A 20,679-nucleotide genomic window follows, 5' to 3' on the forward strand; every position below is an offset into this window, starting at 1 on the left:
TTTGGAACAAATTAATCTTTTCGTACTAAGCTATTACGTGTGAATCTTAACTAGTATGTACTACTTGGTTAATTCATATCACTAATATGCTATGATGTACATCCTTCATTAATGACTTAGCAATCGTTAATCACTGCTTTAACACAATAAACTCCATTTCATAATAAATTAAGTGTAACGACGAATGTATTGATTCATAACTTCATTAGCGAAATATTTTACGACAATTATGAAATCTCTAAGGTTTTGGAGATTATTCATTCTCGTTTCATCCGTAATTCAAATGAGTTTAATATTATATTAACTCATTAAATCCATGATTACATCTGAAGGAAAATATATATGTACGTATATTTTCATAAAGATTGTAATTAAAAATTCTTTTGTACAAACTGTTAATTGTGAAAATATTTTTAAAGGGTAGGTAATACCCAAGAAATATTTAGATTTCACATTAATATGTTACACCGTACATTCTTCAGTTTTGATTCAACCAGTCTTTAACTATACCACTTACATCAACAGATATATGTAGTCGTTCACCAAAGAACAACCATTTTTCATACAAATTCGATTACATATTCTAATTTTGACAGAACAGAATACAAGTCAAGATTTAATAGGACATCACTCTTAGATTCCTACGTCTTTCAAAGCTATACTTTGACTTTAAAACTATGCTAGAACATCACTTCTATTCATAAAACTCAGAAAAATATTAGTTCAAAATTCTCGAACATTATATGTATCTTGACGATTACCATCTGCGTTCAAACTCTTCAAAATTCTTGAAAACACCTCGGACTGATAATCATTGATTCAGATTCGTTAACCTTGAGAATGCTGACAAAGCAGCAAAAGATATAGATGGTCTTAATGGCCAAAAGTTTGATGATAAAGAATGACGTATTGAAAAAGCTCAGATTTGGAACTGAAAAACGGATTGAGCTAACCATGAAGGAGACCAAGGAAAAATACAAAGACCAAACCCTTTATTTAAAGAATCCAGGTAATTCAGGATCCGATGAAATCTTTAGAGAATATCTTGCTCCGAAGTCATGTTAAAAGCTTGCGGAAAATTTTTCTTCATCAACTTTCGAACTTAGAAATTCCAAAATATCATCATAAATATCTTCGATATTTTTGAAGATATTTCCATAAATATTCTCGTCTGAAATTATATACCTCTTCGTGCTATCTGTATTACATTATATCGGAAACTTCTGTAAAACCTAAGTATAAATTATGAATGATTTGAAGTAGTGTTGGGAATTGAAGCATGAGTTAGTATAATATAATGACGTCAGGCCAACGTGATTATATTACAGTAAGTCATGCTAAATTTTTAATGGAAGATGATGATTCATAGACTTTATAATCATCATTTGCCATGTTACATAACTCTTTCATTCTATTTAACCTCTAAACATATCAAGAAAATATTTTTCTTGATGATTCGGTCTTTTTCGGATATCCTGGTAATTTGACAAATCAAATCGTGCTATTATCTTTCCTTTCTGCTTTGTATATTATGATCATTCGAAACTCCATACCTACGAATTCTGGACCATTACTTGCTTTACAAAAGCATGACTCTTCGACATATAAGGGAACAGACAAAGCCCGATAATGACACCGAAATTACAAACCGTGTATATCAATGCGTATAGCAATATAAAGACACGGGAGAACTAAAAACACAATAAATCTAAGAGCATAGTAGAAGTAAACACACTCCTCTGGTGGGAGTTGTAAAAGAAGGATGATTGTGGCGATAACCAATATAAGGTTAAGAACAAGAACTGGATTAAGCATATTAACAAATCTTTTGGAAGTATGAATTGAGGAAGAAAGTATAGAAGTGGTGAAGATAATGAAACGAAAGAAGCTAATTTATAGCGCAATTCCAGACACGACAATCAAGACAATTCACCGCATTTAATCAAAGAAAATCCTAATTTCCTTAATTACCGGAGAATCAAATATTATAAAGATTTTTTTTAATTCCTTGAATTCCGGAAATCAATCGTGACTATGTCAAAAGTTAAGACGAACATTTAATTTCCACATTTCACTCTTTTGTAATAGCTTCGTTTATACTCTTCCTGTAATCGAATCGTTTCATCCATATTACACTATTTTTCAACTCATATCCATCATTCTTGTTTTAAACAACCACGATCTCTATCCAATTTCATGACTGTAATTTTCATGAACTCTTCTCTATTTTGTCTACTCTAATATTGTGGCATAAACGATCAAGGTTTAAATAAGCTCACTATTATTCATAACCCATTTCATGTGTATTGAAATGCTTGTATAGCGTCATCATCTTTTTCTGAGAAAACCTAATCAATGACACTCTTGTTAAATCCTTTAGATAACCTCCGCATTAATAATGAAATGCCCTTCGTAGAATTTATGGATCGTAAGATTTAAACTCTTGAAACAAAACAATATTCTATCCGTTGGAATTCACGCAAGGCCCCGAGCATACCTGGGAACGTGAAAACCAAATAAAATGAAAATATCCTCACCTGTTTACAAACAACGCCGACTGGTGGCAACAACTAAATTTCAGGACGAAATTTCTATTAACAGGGGGATACTGTGATAACCCGGAAATTTCCGACTAAAATTTAACTTAATCTTTATATGATTTCGACTGTTTCCGACGATTCACGAACAAATATTTAAAAATAAATATGTATATATACATATAATAATTTGAAATATAAATTCAAATATGATTTAATTAAATATGTAAAATATACAAGATAATATAGCTGTTATATTATTACTTTTATTATTATTATTAATATTAATATTAATATTAATATCAGTATTAGTAATATTATTATTATAAGAAAACTTGATAAATATAATTTGTTATAATACTATTATATAAAATATTATTTTCACTAGTAATGTTAAATATTATTACTAATATCTCAAATATAATTAACATAATAATATTATCATGACTGTTAGTGTTATTAATATTAATATTATTAATATTATTATTATTATTATCTTTATTATTAGTATTATTATCATTGTTATATTAATACAACTTAATTCTAATAATAATATTATTTTTATTAATATTATTATTAACATAATTATTATTATTATGAGAATTACTATTAATATCTTTATCTATTATTTTTAATTAATATTATAAATATAATTATTATTATAATTAAATTAATTAAATTAATATAAATTAAACATATACTTAATTTAACCTAAAAACTATATCTGCTTTTAATTTTTTTAAGTGATCTGCATATCTGCCTTTTTATTTTTTAATTGATCGTGAATCAGCATATATATTTTATATATTTTTTATTTCACACGACCCAACTTTATTTATTTTGCTGATTTTTTTATTTTTTTTATGCTTCTGCTGGTAGTGATTTTGTATTTAGTCGATCCATTATTAATAAACAATGAAAAATCTCTACTTTACACGTTAGGTTAACAACATCATTACAGTTATATAATGGTTGTAGTTGCTGCTAATTGAAAAGCAAACAGAAAACTGTGAACTTCATCGACACCCCTGTTCTTACTTCAATTATCAAAAGCTCGATTTACTATCAATTTTTAAAAACTAAAAATGCAGTTAGATTAGGATTCGTCTAGTCAAACTTTCTGCAAAATTTCATATTCCAATTTCCATTATTGAGTTCAAATTTGAGAGTCAAAGTTTAAATTTAAAAAGTCAAACGTATTGTTCATTGCAAAATTTGAATTCCTTTTGATGTTTCTGATTCAATTGAGGATTTAGGAAGTTTATAAGAATGATTTTAAACATAATTCATGTTGTAACATTTGTCTAAAACGGTCCAAATTTTAAAATCAAGCTTTGAGTTTTTGATGTTCATCGCGAGCTACATAGCAGCCTTTTTTTATTTTTTTTCTTTCTTTTTCTGATTGAACAAAAATCTTTTATTTATAGACCAATCCCATTTCAATTTCAATTAGTACATCAAACAATAAATTTATAATTTACACTAGTCAACTAAGTTATTTGATGAAGAAGGAGAAGAAAATAACAGAAAAATAATAAGGGTTATAAGAAATTAAAACTGGTATCATAGCAGAAAGGCAGAAGCAGAGGGACGGTTAAGGGTGTTAGCGTGTTAATGACGAGGCGCGGGTTCGAGCTCAGTTTGGGGCATTTTTTTTAAAGGGCTTATTTTGAGGTAGTTTTCATTTCCTAAAATTTTTAATATTATTAATATTATTAATATTATTATTATTATTATTATTATTATTATTATTATTATTATTATTATTATTATTATTATTACTATTACTATTATTACTATTGTTATAAGTTTATGAAAATGATTTAAATTAAAATTAATTTATGATTTAAATGAATTAGTATTATGAAAATTAGTATTATAGTTATTATTATTAATTAGTATTATTAACATAAGTATTACTATTAATATTATTAATAAGATTATAATTATTAGTATTAAAATTACTTTCATTATCACCATTATTACTAAAAGTAACCGTACTTTAAATTCTATCAAAATTTCTTGTAAAATTAGTATTATTATTGAAATTAATATTTTTAATAAAATTATCATTTTTATAATTATCTTTATTAAAAAGTGTCATTATTAAAATTAACTTATTAACAATACTATTATTATTATTATTATTATTATTATTATTATTATTATTATTATTATTATTATTATTATTATTATTATTATTATTATTATTATTATTATTATTATTATTATTATTATTATTATTATTATTATTATTATTATTATTATTATTATTATTATCACTATATTCTTATTATTAAAAGGATATTAATTAAACTATATATAAAAGATATCAATTAATATATTTTATATATTCTTTATCATAAATAAACTTTAATATATTAAAATGTCATGACGAATGATAAATATTAGTATATATAAAATATATAAATTAAATATATTAAATTTATCTAATATAACACATAAAAATAACAAATAAAGTCATTAATAATATATAAACTTGTTCAATTACCATTATACATGTTAAAATATATACTTGATATATGTTCATGAATCCGAGGTCAACTCTGTACTTGTTCAGTGCCATCCTATGCATATTTAATACAAAATATCGTATCGTATCGTGAGTTCATCTGCTCCATTTTTATATATTTTTGGGCTGAGAATAAATGCAATATTTTTATAACAGATAGACACAAGTGCAAACTATTATGCGACCAACATGAATACTTTTATTGTGTTGATATGTAACATGTTATTGTGTTCATATGAAACATGCAAAACCCTACTTTGTAATATCATTAATTGCTAGATAATGAAGAGGCAAACGGAATTATTATAAATAGCGCTATTGGGAGTAACGTCCCGCACTGTTGACCTCAGGTCAATTGGTGGTATAATAATGATCTCGACAATTACATATCTATTGTCTCGGGGTAAAATTGTTTAGTTTTGATATTATACACTCATGGCATACTTTTGATATACATGATATATCGACTTTTATTATATTAAATCTTGTGATCTATTACTGAAATCATTATTTATGTTAAACCTATGAACTCACTTAACCCCGTGTTGACTTTTTAAAGCATGTTTATTCTCAGGTACTTAAATATTGCTTCCGCTGTATATCTGCTGCTTTGATGATGATTGCTTGCTATGCTTGGAGTCTTCATTACATATCATATCAATTAAGAACATCTAATGCTCTAAATAAAATGTAATCTATTTATCTTCCGCTGTAAAACTCAATAAAATGTCTCATATAGAGTCGTTCTCGTTTATACATCTGTGATTTGATATAATTAGTCATAAATACCCCAGACCCTATTTGAGGGTGTGACACATGGCGAATTAACAGGAATCATATCATGCCTTGACATCTGATTCTGCGGAGCATGCCTTTGGCAGCCTTTACAACGCTTAACAATCTTTGCAACATCGCGATATAGGGATGGCCAAAAGTAACCCATCCGCATAATTTTTGCCGCAATTATTTTATAGCCTGAATGCAGTGCACAAGAGCCGTTATTCACTTCATCAACTATCATTTCTCCTTCAATTGGGCCAACACATCGCATCATTGGACCGCAGTATGATTTGCGATATAAAATATCATTTTGAATGATGTACATTGGTGCTCGCTCTCTAACTAACCGAGCTTCGCGCTTATCATCTGGCAAAACATCATTGCAAATATATTGCAAGATTGGTTCCATCCAATTTGGCTGTTCTTCTACAACAGACGCAACCATCAAGTCGTTATCTATTGACTTGCTTAGCAATTCCTCAACCCAAACTTGTTTTTGAAAGTGCGAAAACGTTAAAGCAGCCAGCTTACTCAAAGTATCCGCCTTCTTATTTTGACCCCTTGGCACTTGCGTAAGTTCAAAATGCTCAAAGCGCACTGCCAATTCTTTCAACAACTGCAAATATTTCTGCATTGAGGAATCATGTGCCTCAAAAGAGCCATTAAACTGATTCGCAACTAATTGCGTATCTGTAAATGCTCGTAACTTGGTGATATCCATTTTTCGCGCAATATTTAAACCAGCAAGCAATGCTTCATATTCTACTTCATTATTTCTCACATCAAAATTAAAACGTAACGCGTATGTATGCTCTTCACCACTTGGGATTGCTAACACTAATCCCGCACCAGCGCCTTCTGCACATGAAGCTCCATCGGTAAATAAATTCCAAGTTTCTCCAACCGCTGGTTTTAACTCTGTTCGCTCATTAATCACCTCCAACTCCCCAGTCATTTCAGCGAGATAATCCGCCAAAACCTGGCCCTTTACAGCACTGCGCGGATGGTAAGAAATTTGATAAGCACCTAACTCTACTGCCCATAATGAGAGTTTACCAGATATCTCTGGTTTTGTTAAGACTTGCTTGATCGGCATATTAGTTAGCACGTGCACTGGATGCCCTTGAAAATATCTTCTTAACCTTCGCGATGTTAATATGAACGCATACACAAATTTCTCAATCGGCGCATAGTTTATTTCACTCCCTGTAAGAGCTTTACTGACAAAATACACATGTTTTTGTATTTTATCCCTTTCCGCAATTAGAACTGAGCCAAAAGCTTCATTTGCTATCGATATGTAAAGGTAAAGAATTTCGCCATCAATTAGTGCTATTAGCGTAGGCAAAGTTTTTAATAACTTCTTCATTTCCTGAAACGCAGTCTCAGCTTCATTTGTCCAAACAAAACTTTTTTGCTTCAAGCAGCCTTTTAAAGTTTTGAAAAACGGTAACTGTCTTTCAGCGGCTTTAGACAAGAAACGCGTTAATGCGGCTAATTTTCCCATCAGACTTTGCGCTTCCTTGACCATTTTTGGTGCTGTCATATTTTCAATAGCCGCAATTTTCTTTGGATTAGCTTGAATACCTTGCTCAGTAACAAGATATCCCAAAAACATTCCTTCAGTCTTGCCAAAACTACATTTTAGCGGATTAAGCTTCATGTTTATCCTTCGCAATGTGTCAAATGTTTCTCGCATATCATCAACAATTCGCTCTTGTGTTGTGGTTTTAATTACTAAATCATCTGCATAAGCTTCAAGATTTCGCCCAATTTATTTTTCAAACGCAGTGTCAATTAAGCGTTGATATGTTGTACCCTCATTGATTAATCTAAATGGCATCATTATATAAGAGAATATGCCTTTGCCCGTATGAAAAGCGGTTTTATCTGCATCTTCTTTAGCCATTGGGATCTGATGATATCCCCTTGTCGCATCCAAAAAACATTTATATGGAAAAGCATGCAAAGATTCCACTTTCAAATCAATTTTTGGAAGTGGATAGTTATCCTTAGGGTACACTTTATTTAAATCCTTAAAGTCAATACACATTCTCCATGAGCCATCAGGCTTTTTCACAAAACTGGATTCGCAATCCATGATTGGTATTGAACTTCGCGCAGAATTCCAGCTCTCACCAATTTTGTTACCTCTTAACACAGCCACTTCATGCGATCTGGGGCCATGCCTCTACGCTTCTGTACTACAGGTTTTAAAGCTGGATTTACATTAAGTCTGTGTTCCGCAATGTGACATGGAATACCAGTCATATCATTTTCACACCAAGCAAAAACATCCATGTACTACACAAGTAACTGCACAATTTGTTTCCTAGTATCCGCACTAACATTGCATCCCACTTTAATTTTTTGCTCGAGATATGCAGGATTAACCACTACCATGTTGTCGGCGGCATCAGCGGTTGCTTGCACTGCACTTTTTGCATTAACAACCGCACAGATGGGCATAATGCTTGCTGAACTTATTGTAGCAACACCTTTACACGTTGCGAATTTAATCATACCATGAATGGTAGATGGAACAATTCTGAATTTTCCCAAGGCAGTTCTTCCTAACAACATGTTATAGCGAGATGAAGTCCGCATAACATAAAAATCTAACTCGCCGCACTAAACTATCATCATATTCATCAAATAGCTCAACATCTAAAGGCAATACGCCCGTAGGCAATGAGGATTCTCCGGCAAAACCGGTTAGCAAGGCTGCAGTTGGTTTTAAAGTTGCTCTAATACTCTCCAGCAGTTGAACAAAACATTGTTCATAAACAATGTCAACACTACTGCCATTATCAACATGAACTTTCATGATTGTGATTCAAGTTTCCGTGATTTTGCACGATACTACTATCGGCATTTCGGAGAAATCATCGCTCTGCATTTTTGGAAAACTAATTGGCGCAAACTGCCAATTTTGAAACATTCTTGCTGACTTTCGCTTTATTCCTCTTTTTTGGGCATTTGCTTGCACATCGACAGTAAAACCACTATCAATTCCGATATTGCTCATTATTTCGATTAATCAAGCAATTTACCGCCAATTACAAACGTATTCGCCTGTGAATCATCAAAATAACACACGATTAGAATTAAACAAGCCAATTAATCGTTTGATAGCACGAAACAAAAAATTTAAAGTTTAATTCTCTAAACGTGTCCCACGGATGGCGCCAATTGATCAATCCCTAATTAATGAGTTACTTAATTACGGATTGAGTGCAATAAGATTGAGATGGATGATGGGATGTTTGATGATTATTTTGGGCCCTGATGATCGTCTTTCACTTTAACTATCAAGTGATCAACCACCCTGACACGGTCTTGATTGTTAATTAGCATAATTCACCTTGAAAGCAATGTAAAGTTCCTTGGGCAAGATTACAAGAGAAAATTACAAAGGTTCAGGCAAATGATAGAGAATCAACAACCTATAAGTGAGAGGTCGAGCTCCCTATTTATAGTATTCAAAATATCCGCGGTCTGCGGACTGTTTAACTATCCGCGGAAACTTAGAGGAATGACCCGCAGTCTTTTATTAGCGCGGAAACTGATCCGCGATCTTTATCTTCAGCGAATATCCAAGCCTATTGATTATAGTTCGCGTAACTTCTGCTTTTAGCCTTTAGCAAATAAAATATACATTTACATGTTATGTATATGATTAGCTAGGATGTTCACCACAGTGGATCCGGTGGTTTCAGCATAGATGATATCGATGGACCACCATGAAGGGGCAGAGTTAGCTATGGGCATTCCCCGAGCAACAAGGACATGTACGCATAAGGGACCCTCATACTACTATCCCTTTCATTCGAACCAACTAAAAGAGTGTCATTTTATCCCTATTATCTCCTCATGATTCGATACATTAGTTCACCATTTTTGATACATTTACATTATCAATTTGTATGTCCTATGAAGGACATTAGACATTTTACTTTCTTATGCACGTAGTAGTTAATCAGTTTCTTTATGTTTGAAAATAATAGAATAAACAAACCAAAGAAATGGCGTTCACAACTCACGGGCAAAACGGAGACATAAATTAGAGCAATGACGAACTTATCAAGAAGATGATGCCAGCACCTAAATAAAAGACATCGAAAACAGCGCATAACCTGGAGACATAACTTGGAGCAAGGACGAAATTATCGAGAAGATGACGTCGGCACCAAAATAAGAGACATCCAAAACAGTGCATCACATTTACATACACACCTTGCGAAAAAATGGGGAGTACTACGTTTTCACAACTTTCAAGATTTTATATACAATCATGCCACACCACTTTAAACGTTAAGTGTGGGATGATCAAATCCTACCAAATAAAACTTGAAAATAACAAGTATAACTATAAAACCTATGTGTGGGATACTCTGTATCCTTAACATTTAGGACAACGTTAATTTTAAGTGAAGGATAGCAGTATTGTACAATTAGAATCTTGTAGATCCTTAAGTGTCGTAAAGCGCTAAATTTTTCAAAAATTTATAGCTTTTGAAACATAAAACACTTGGATCATTACTTTCTAAAAATCAAAATCTTGCTAATATCAGGCAAAAGAATAAAAACAAAGTCAAGAGTCTTTCGAAAATGAAATGATTCTCTAAAAGAGCATTGCATGACTTAGCACATTTAACCCGTTATAATTATTGCGAGGAACCCAAATAAAGGTCCAGTAAGCACTCATTTTTAGTGATTCACTGTATTTCCTGTTGAGTGTGCTAATGTTTGCATTCTTTAAGCAGAACTTGCTCTTGATCCGTATTTCAGAACAACATCCGTGAAAAGAATGACTAGTTTAGAAACCTAGATTTTCATGAAAACAACTTCTCCTACATACAGACCTCCGTTTCCATTTCCATCCTGTAAACCATAGAATCTCCACAAAAATAATCACCACGAAGTTTTCAACCATCTTAATTTTCCCCATTTTTCCACTTCTCAAAATAGAGAAAAATTGTGATCGATAGGGGACGACAAAAGCAACGAAAAAGAAAGAAGTATCTCAGTAGAAATCCAAGAAGCCTACTGTCAGAAGAAGACCTCGAAGGACAACGCAAGGATACTCTATTAAAAAAAAGCAAGAAGTTTTTAAGATTCCGAGGAAAGGATAAGAATCTATAAACGAACCTCCGAGAAAAGTGATCAGACATGACAATAAGTGACTCCCAAAAAATAAAAGTCTCTTGAAAAGCTGAGAAGATTACCGGATCGCGCTTCAACAGAAATACAAAAATTACTCCTATCTATCCTGAATAAACCTCCGAGATCAACTCTTTTCTATCACCACGTACCTACCCTTGAGAAGTTCTTTCCGAAACATCTAGGGATTATAATCAAAAATTCATTTACCTATGTAATGACGATTTGAGTCTTGATCAAGCCTATGACGAAGGATGCAACATGACTGGCTATTGAGTGATTTCATTTCTATAAATCTATAGGTTCCCAATACACCTAGTGATTTGAGTCATCAGAGTGAGATAGCTGAAGTCATGTAACCTCATCTCATGCTTGCAGAGATAGTTTCACAACTAACAAAGATAATAAAAAACGTTTTTATCCTCGCGTCTCAAAAAGCAAAACCACTTGATCAAACGGAAGGAACACCCAATTGTTTAAAAGTTTGAAATTTTACTTGAGGACGAGCAAAATCTAAATGTGGGATATTTGATATCGGCTAAAAAGTCATGTTTTTACCCCAAATATTTGGTACCAAAACATTAAAATAAAAAACTTTATCTCTAAATTAAGTGTTTATTTTCTTTATTTGATAGATCAAGTGATTATGAAGATGATGTAAGCAGAATCGAAGAAAACGAGCTTAAAATGAAGAATCTAGAGCAAAAACGATGAAACTCAAGTTACGACCCTTGAAACCATGTTACGATCAAAGAAATCGACAAATTCGACCAAGGCAAAACCAGGACACACGGATTGCAAATGGCCAATACGGGCTACCAATAAACAGTGTCTATACACTGGCTACCATGCACACGGCTTCTCTACACGGCCCGTGTGCCGTGTGCCCAGCCTGTCCATGCCACGCAGCCTCTAAACACGGCCTGCCTGTCCAGCTTTTATTATAAATTGAGCCCAAAATGTGACCTCTCAGCACACTTCTCAATTCTCTCTCTCACTACAATATTCCTTTTAACTACAATATTATAATAGTTCAATACTTTCAAGGCCTTCTTAGCTCTGAGCGGAAAATTTAGTACCCAGAGACGAATGTCGAAGATTGTAATAGGAGCAGTCTAGAGAACGTCACTTTTGTAATAGTCAGAACCTCGTTTGTATACGATGAACGCCTTCCTTAATTTAAATGATATATTTGCCTATTTTTAAGTTGCTTTCATCTATGTTTTCGCCTATATATTATAATCGTTATATATGCTAATATTTATCTAGAATTTATATTATTGTTATGCTGAAATCTTGTCGGATTTAGAAGTCTAATTTACGGACCACCCTTTCTCATTACTCACGTGTGAAACGACCCGAATCCATTTACCAAAAACGAAGCACATTTTTTTATAAGTTAGGTGTCATTAAAGTTAAATACATCATAATGCAAGATCCGTTTAACGATAGTTTTAACGTGCCCAATATACAACAAAATACATGTTTAACATGTGACTAAATCCAAAACATACAATTCGATGCCTTTTGACCCGTTACATAACAAGCGGGTAATTACGACCCATTTACACCACAGACCAGGTTTAGACTCAATAACCCAACCCGATACCAAGAGCATAATCCCGGGGACTACCAAATCCCCAATCCGCGCCCAAATAACCAAAAGCTAATCCTCCAAGCTTAAGCAACGTCTAACAACCCTAGTCTAGCAACTAGGTAACTCCGCATCAACGATACCTATAAAAAGTTAAACAGTGAGAGGGGTAAGCAAAAAAGCTTATTGAATACAATAATTATACATATACATATATAATCGACTTACTTACAAACACTTACTCAATTACCACATACACGCTAGCAATCTAATTAGCATACCATCATAAAGTATAAGGCTAATAATCTCCAATACCGCAAGCTAGCATAACCAATAGCATATATTCATCACAATATAAAATGCTAAATAAACAACACACACACAATATGGTTAACCATACCCGCATCATGGTGCTACAGGCTCTTTGGTTCGCACCATACGCACTTGTCATGATGCTATCAGCTCTTTGGTTCACATCACAACTTGAGTCATACTCACGCTAAAGTGCTACCGGCTCTTTGGTTTACACTCTAACAAACTCACGCTAAGGTGCTACCGGATCTTTAGTTCACACCCTAACAGCTCATGCTATAGTGCTACCAGCTCTTTGGTTTACACTCTAACAAACTCACGCTAAGGTGCTACCAAATCTTTGGTTCACACCCTAACAACTCATGCTATAGTACTACCGGCTCTTTGGTTCACACTACAACACACATGCCATGATGCTACCGGATCTTTGGTTCACATCATAGCACATTCGCACATGCTATGGCACTACCGGCTCTTTGGTTCATACCATATCACACAAATAAATACACTATATACATACAGGTATAATTATTCCACTCACCTCGTGAATTCGAGCATTACAAACCATGCGCGAAATCTCCACCAAACGCAACCGAGCAAGCTTTTAGCTATAATACGAATATAGGTACACACACAATCAACATACATTCTCTACAAGAGAATTCGATGCCAACGCCCTTATCCAAGGGTTTATACCTACCTCCACAATCCACCCATTTAGACACATAAAGTGGACTTCACCAATTACCACTACGATTGGTAATTTCGACCCATTCAAACAAGTACAAACTAACCCAATTTATACTTGACACCAACTAGACCAACCTAGGTCCCGACTCTAGATTACTACTTAGGTAGTGACAATTTCAAACGCCATTTACACCAAAACTACAACATGTGCAATATTGACCCATATTGCACTTGACTACATTTGACTTATGTTAAAAACATCACTTTGACTCAAAATCACTTCTCATGAGCGATTACTTCCAAAAACGCCATTTAACACTTAACACAAGTATTTAAACATCCATTTGATCTAAGATAGTGTCATTACCAAATTTGACCCAATCAACTTACCCATTTTGACATAAGTCCCAAAAACGTCCAAAATCACTAACGGCTAGTGATTATATTTTCAAAACATCAATTAACACCTAAACCAAGTATTTACATACTCAATTCACCAAAACTTGACTCAAATCTTAGTTTGACACTAAATCAAAGTCAACACCCATTTTAACTAGCAAACTTGTTCTTAAGAACATCAAAACACTAACGCATTTATAATATAGTGATTTAACACCCAAACCATGACAAACACTTCCAAATTCATCATCAAACCCTAAACCCACAATAATCGGGTTCACTTACACTAACAATACTCAAAATCCCCAAATTTCACAAGAAATGGGGTTTATAACCCTAACTAGCACAAACCCTAATATACTTCAAATTAAACAATGAAATTTATAGTTAGAACTCACCACCACTACCAATATCTATCTAGAAACGAGATGAACAACTTTAACACTAGCACTTTGGTGAGATTTCCACTTTTTCTCCAAACCAAGCTTTCTCACTCTAAAAGTCACCCTCTCTCTCTAAAATAGGATGGGAGTGTTTTGTGTGGGTAAAAAATGAGGCTTGAAAGAGCCTTGGATCAGTTTTGATGAAATCAAACCGACCCCAAAGTGAACAGACCATTAAGCCCCACATTAAAACTCAAAATATCAAGAAAATCACCAAAACTACGTTCTAGCCGCAATTTGCGCCTTCTGGACGCAAATTACGGCCGGGCCGCAAAAGTGGGCAGCAAAAATGCCCCCATTTGGGCACTGAGGAACCCCAGCCCGTCGTAAATTGCGCCTACCAGCCGCATATTGCGGTGGGTCCATTTTTTGCGTTTTTCAGACACTTGTTTTGGTCGTAACTTTCAAAACGTAGATCCGTTTTGATGAATCAAATATCGCTGGAAACATAATAAGGTCTACTTTCCAATGATAACATTCTAAAACATTAATTCAAACTTTATTTGGGGTCAAAAGATACGATTACATAACTTGGAACTTAAATGACATCCACAATAACGCGTAACTAGAACACGGGATGTTACAACGTGGCTATAACTTAGTGCTAGGACCTGTCAATTCTAGAATATAAGGTAAGTAGTTTTGCTTTCTTAACGCTACAACAAGGGTTAGTATCTACGTATAGATAGTAACATAACTGTCAAAGAGGAGCTGCCCGGTTTAAGGTTATAATTATGGTGATTACTATAGTGTTCAGTGAATGTTGGTTTCCCCAAAAGAGCATGATTCGCATCAGAATTAAGATCTTTTAGATGTTATAAGATGATTCGGGGTTGAGTGATTGATGGCAAAGGAGAGATCTCTTATCCAAATAACAGTACCATAGAATATCTGAGATTGCACCACTGTTAATGTTAAGGCATAACTAAGTATTAAGTGAAAGATCTAGATAGAGGTTAAAGAAACTAAGGTTAAGAAAAGCCAGCCCCTTTCATGAATACACTACCTTTGTTCATGAGCCTAGGATATTCTATGGAAATGTCGTTTAAATCAATTAAGATTAACATTGGGATTGAGTATACTTGTTGTTTCCAGAATCTTCAAAGCCTAGACTCTCAGTGATAAATCAAATAGGATTTCTCTGGTTGACTAAGGTTTAGTGTTTATCTTAGGAGTAAGACTCTTTATGATCTACCTTCAGCTCTAGATATTGCGTATCTTTACTTTATCTATCATTTATTGTTTACCTATGTATATATATGTGTGTATGTGTATATATATATATATATATATATATATATATATATATATATATATATATATATATATATATATATATATATATATATATATATATTAAGTTTCACACATGTACCTTACTTGCCTTAAGGGTTATCTTTAAGACACACTTTAATCACACGTTATCGACAAATGTATAAAAATACGAACCCATATTATACTTATCACTTACTCGTTATAAAAAAGAGGAAAGTAGATGATTTTAGCTAGTAACCCCGGCTAATTATAAATATAAAACCACCACCGCACTTCTAATATACTGAAAAGACGCATAGCGACCTAACGACGCCGCTGCAACATAAACCGTTTGTTTTGGCCATATTAAGGACAAGAAATGTTCGAATGTGAGGGGATTCAAAAACTTGATGTGTAAAATTGTGTCTATTATTTATACTTGGAAAATACCGGTTAACTAATTTAAACACATTCAAGGGCTGTATACCCGATCAAGTAACAATATAGATTATGGTAAAATCCAAGTGTGATCCAAGGACAGTCCAACTCAATTAAAAATTAACTACTAATGTAATTTAACAAAAAGAAAATAAAAGTAAGGAAAGTACGGATAATTGTTTTGGCTATTTAACGATTACCCGAATCAAAAAGATTTAAACTTGAAAACAATATTTTTGATATTTTAAATCAATAAAATGAAATAAAGATAATCAAGGGAGGGGAAATATGTCCAACTAGGCACTCTTCACAATCTAGGATGTTCTAAAGTTAAAGTTCTTATCAACAATCATGCAAATGCATATCAACTAACCGGTTCACCAAGAGTTCTCTTCAGAGAACATAACAATTCAGATTACACAGTTCAGGGTTCCCTTACACTCAATACTGCTAAACAATGGCTACCTAAATTAACTAATCTAAAGACTTAAGCTGTGACTCAGAGTTCTATGAAATCAATAATTATGCCAATGTTTGTTGTACACAATCAACCCCTATATCAACTAATTCATAAACTAATTCAATCTTCTCAGTCCAGATAAAGTTCAATTGACCCAACCTAAATAACCACTTGTATCAATTGTGCCAGATTCCAATTCGCGCCACAAAATTAGACAACCACAATCAAGCAACTAGCAATGGATTAAACAATTCAACAAGTTTTCACTTAAATGGAAAATTGCATACATAAACCAATTTGTTCATAAGTATCAACAAGGATCATAAATTTCTCAAACAATAAATTAACATATGTTTAGTAATCATTCAATCAAATTAACATCCAACAACTTTATTTAGCCCAGGTGAACATAAAAGATTTAGCCAACAACCATGATCAAAGACACAATCACATAATCATACATGGAAGAAAACATTAGAAATCGACCTAGTAACAATTGTGTTCCTGAATAATGAAAAGATCGAGGCTTGTTATTGGAAAGATTAGGATGTTTAGATGACCTTAAGATTCCCCAAAATCACCCAAAATCGCACCTTGAAGCACACACTTACGGCTCGAAAAATATATATCCCAGTAAGACCTAAAAAACTGATTTAAAAGCAAAATCATGTATCAGTATTCTGTCAAGTTGCGATCGCGACTTTCTGTGGGCATAGATCTCGCGATTGCAAGCCACATAAAACTCGTGGTTGGCGACCGCTTTTCCTTATTTCGCAGCTGGACTTTTTGCTCGACCTCTGGTTCACGATTGGAAATCAAAAACTCGCAAATGAGAACCTCCAAAAACTCATTTTTGGACTTAAAAAATACTTGAACTTTTATTTTGATCCCAACTCGAACCGGAACCTATTTTTCCGACTTTTAAGCTCTGAATACTCATAAATCACCAAAATAAACTAAACAACACCTTGACACAAAAAGGTGTTAATCTTCATAAATATCTTCAAGAATGCGCAAGAACTAACCGAAAAGGACATGATATTGCCATAGAAAACATGTGTGATTTGAGCAATATCACCACTTCATTAATGCATTTTGGTTTAGGAGTAGATTAGCTTCAAAGTTATTTTCCAAGTTAATTTCAATTCGTGCACGTATATTTTGAAGAGTTGAATTGATATTGTTCCAACCTTCCGCATTTATGCAATTTACATTGGTGAATTCAAGAATGAAGTTCATTTTTATTCAACATCATCTTTTATTTAAGGTATCGTTCTTCTTTTAATTATTTACGCATTTTCTTGTGTCTTTTATTTATCTATTTTCTACCATGATTAGATGTTATTTTTATTGTGTTTTCTTGGACTGGTGAACCTGTAACATTTAGACTAAAATTGTGGAACTTGAGCCGGTGGCCTGATGACAGCTGCCGGTGACCCGAGACCTTATAAACACATAAATTATTTCGAACACTGTTTATGGTTTTTAGATTAGATTTTTGTCTTATAAATATTTCAAGCCCAAGGTTATCATTGGCTAGCCAAAGGAAGAGTATACAATATTTATTTTTCTGATAAATTCTGGAAAGAGCTTGGTTTAGATAGCGGCTGTCTATAGCTAGCCGGCGGCCTGCTTGTTTAACATGTAAGCTGGCGGCTGATGCAAGAGCTGGCGGCCTAATATGAACTGAAGATGAAAAATTGGTTTTGAAATGCTTCTATTAAGAATACTTACGGGCTTAGATAAATAGACCCATTGTTCTGAGTTGAGTCACTCGTTGCATGTGTAGTAAATTATGTTGTGTTAGCATGTCAATGACCGGTATAAGGCCTTGCATGTTAATTTGAATCTCGATAAACATGGAATCGTGAAATTAGTACATTTGATCTGACCTGAAATCTCTATTGTATTTAATATGGTTGAATTAACGACTAAACCTAATTAACCCCCGTAGTATAATCATACGTTGAACCTTAGTACACTTAAGTGACTATTCAGTGGCGGTGGCTCTTCCGAATTTGAGACATGGCAGTTTGTGGAGATGAATGCAGTGGGAGTGAGTGGTAACTGAGTGAGTGTTCCTACCATTACAAATTCTAACTGAGTTTGATTCGAGATAGGTGTCTCTCTAGGTGGAGTGAACTCAGGAGGTACGAGATTGGAATCAACCAGGGTGTCATTTTAGTTCTTTTCTAAACAAAGTAATGATGCGCATAACCGAACATCTATCTGCACTACATCAGATCAGCACGCGTCACCCCATATAAATCGCGCAGGCTCATATCTTATACTGGCTAGCACGCAATCTACTCACGCTTTAATAAAGAACTCACAAACATTGATCGCGCAGTTTCGAACATAGCGCCGCGTTAGGAAACAGATAAGGCTAGAAAGGTACTATGGCGACACTAAAGAAGAATGGACACCCATGGTAGCACGATGCAATCCTGACATTGCAGGGCGACCAGAAAAGGACAGCAGGGTATAAAGGAGACATCACTAAGATAATGGCATCACTTTTTCCGCTTTTTGGAATAAAAGGACGGAGACAATGTGACATGGCACCATCATATCCTCTTTGTCCCTTATGTGGCACTAAGGGAAAAAAGTTCACAAGTATAAATAAGAGTAACTTGAACGAGAATAGGATCGACTTGGGGAATTACATTATAACTTCACCTACAAGAATACTCTCAAATATATTCCACGCCAGCTAATCTGCGCAACCGGTATAGCATCCTCAAACACTTAGCGATTTCAGGTAGTACACACCACGTAAATCCTAATATCGTTCTTGGGCCATCAACTCCGGTCAACCCGATTGATGATTGGTTACGTTTAACCACCCTTTCTGAGATCATCATCTCGTATGAGGGTTATTCATGGTACTCCAGACCGGAGAGTTAAACTCAAAAAAACCTTAAACCCCCCTTTATTGTTGATCTGGCATGAACCGAACCCCTTGGACCATTTTATGCTTGATCAAATGGCGCCATCCATGGGACTTTAAGTTAAAAGGTTTTGTTAAATCTTTTTTCCTTAAAGTTCTTTACATTCAAACGTTTCTTTTTGTATGTGTGTTTCAGTCCCAGGTAACTTTAAGCGTATCGTGAAGAAATGATGAGCCAACCGGATGCTTCAAAGGCGGTTCCTGCACGCCTACAAACACCACGTATATCCAAACCCATGAGTACACAGGCGAGCAACGACACAATTGTATTACCGACAAGAATTATCTTTCCTTCCTTATCAGAGACTCTTACTCAGGCTTCAAAATCCCGAAAGTTACACGACCAATACCATGGGCGGCGAACACCACATACGTGGGAACCATTCCCATCTACGTTGGTGTGTTTGGGTCATCTGCGCATGGTACTCACACTGAGCTCTCTAGTGTCGAATTGCGCACACCCATAACACCAGCCATCGCAATAGAAGCTTTGCAAAATTTGGGCTTTGACACGTAAGAGTTGAGCATTCAAAGCGTGCAGTCACGTTCAGGGTAGCATTAGGCCACACCACCGGCGGAATCATGTCCAACTTCAACAGCCTATTTTCCCCCAACAGATACCTCTCAACAGAGTATCAAACTCTACGCCAAGCACTCAAACACTTGAAGAGCGCACCCAGAACCAGGCTAATTTAATCTACTCGCTCATGAAAGCTGCATTAGATGATACGGTCGAAGACTTAGAGCGATCAGGAGGGGCCGAACTCATGATCGGGAATTTATTTACGGACATGAGGGAAGTGGGTGTTAAGCCTAATTTTGAGACTGCACCCACTTCGAAAAAGTGTGCGCCTCAAAGGTGGGCCGACGAAACCAGATGCGTAGAATTTCCTTCCCCTCTCGAAGGAATAACGTGCCAATGGTTCGACAACTCGTCTGCTCCGCTCGTCATCCCTCACCATGATTGGGGAGGACACTTCTTGCCCCATCTTTGTAACATAAGGATGCCTAGGTAAAACTATATTGTAGCGACCCCGACAAATCGTCAAGTGACGGCGTCGGCTACGTGGGTCCCATTACCTGATTATAAGTCTTTAAGATAACGTTTGACCAAAATATGTCGCCT

At 34.3% G+C, this 20,679-nt stretch overlaps 1 protein-coding gene across 1 annotated transcript in view; it reads right to left on the minus strand.

Annotated features, from left to right (window-relative positions):
- The window catches only part of LOC139849322 (uncharacterized), a 41,025-nt gene extending 34,454 nt beyond the window's left edge, over positions 1 to 6,571 (minus strand). Inside the window, exon 1 of the mRNA XM_071838982.1 lies at positions 5,916 to 6,571. Coding sequence (XP_071695083.1) covers positions 5,916 to 6,571 — 656 coding nt within the window. The remainder of the gene's footprint in view (positions 1 to 5,915) is intronic.
- Between the last annotated feature and the right edge of the window lie 14,108 nt (positions 6,572 to 20,679).

Source organism: Rutidosis leptorrhynchoides, chromosome 5, assembly GCF_046630445.1.
Source record: "Rutidosis leptorrhynchoides isolate AG116_Rl617_1_P2 chromosome 5, CSIRO_AGI_Rlap_v1, whole genome shotgun sequence".
Lineage (NCBI taxonomy): Eukaryota > Viridiplantae > Streptophyta > Magnoliopsida > Asterales > Asteraceae > Rutidosis > Rutidosis leptorrhynchoides.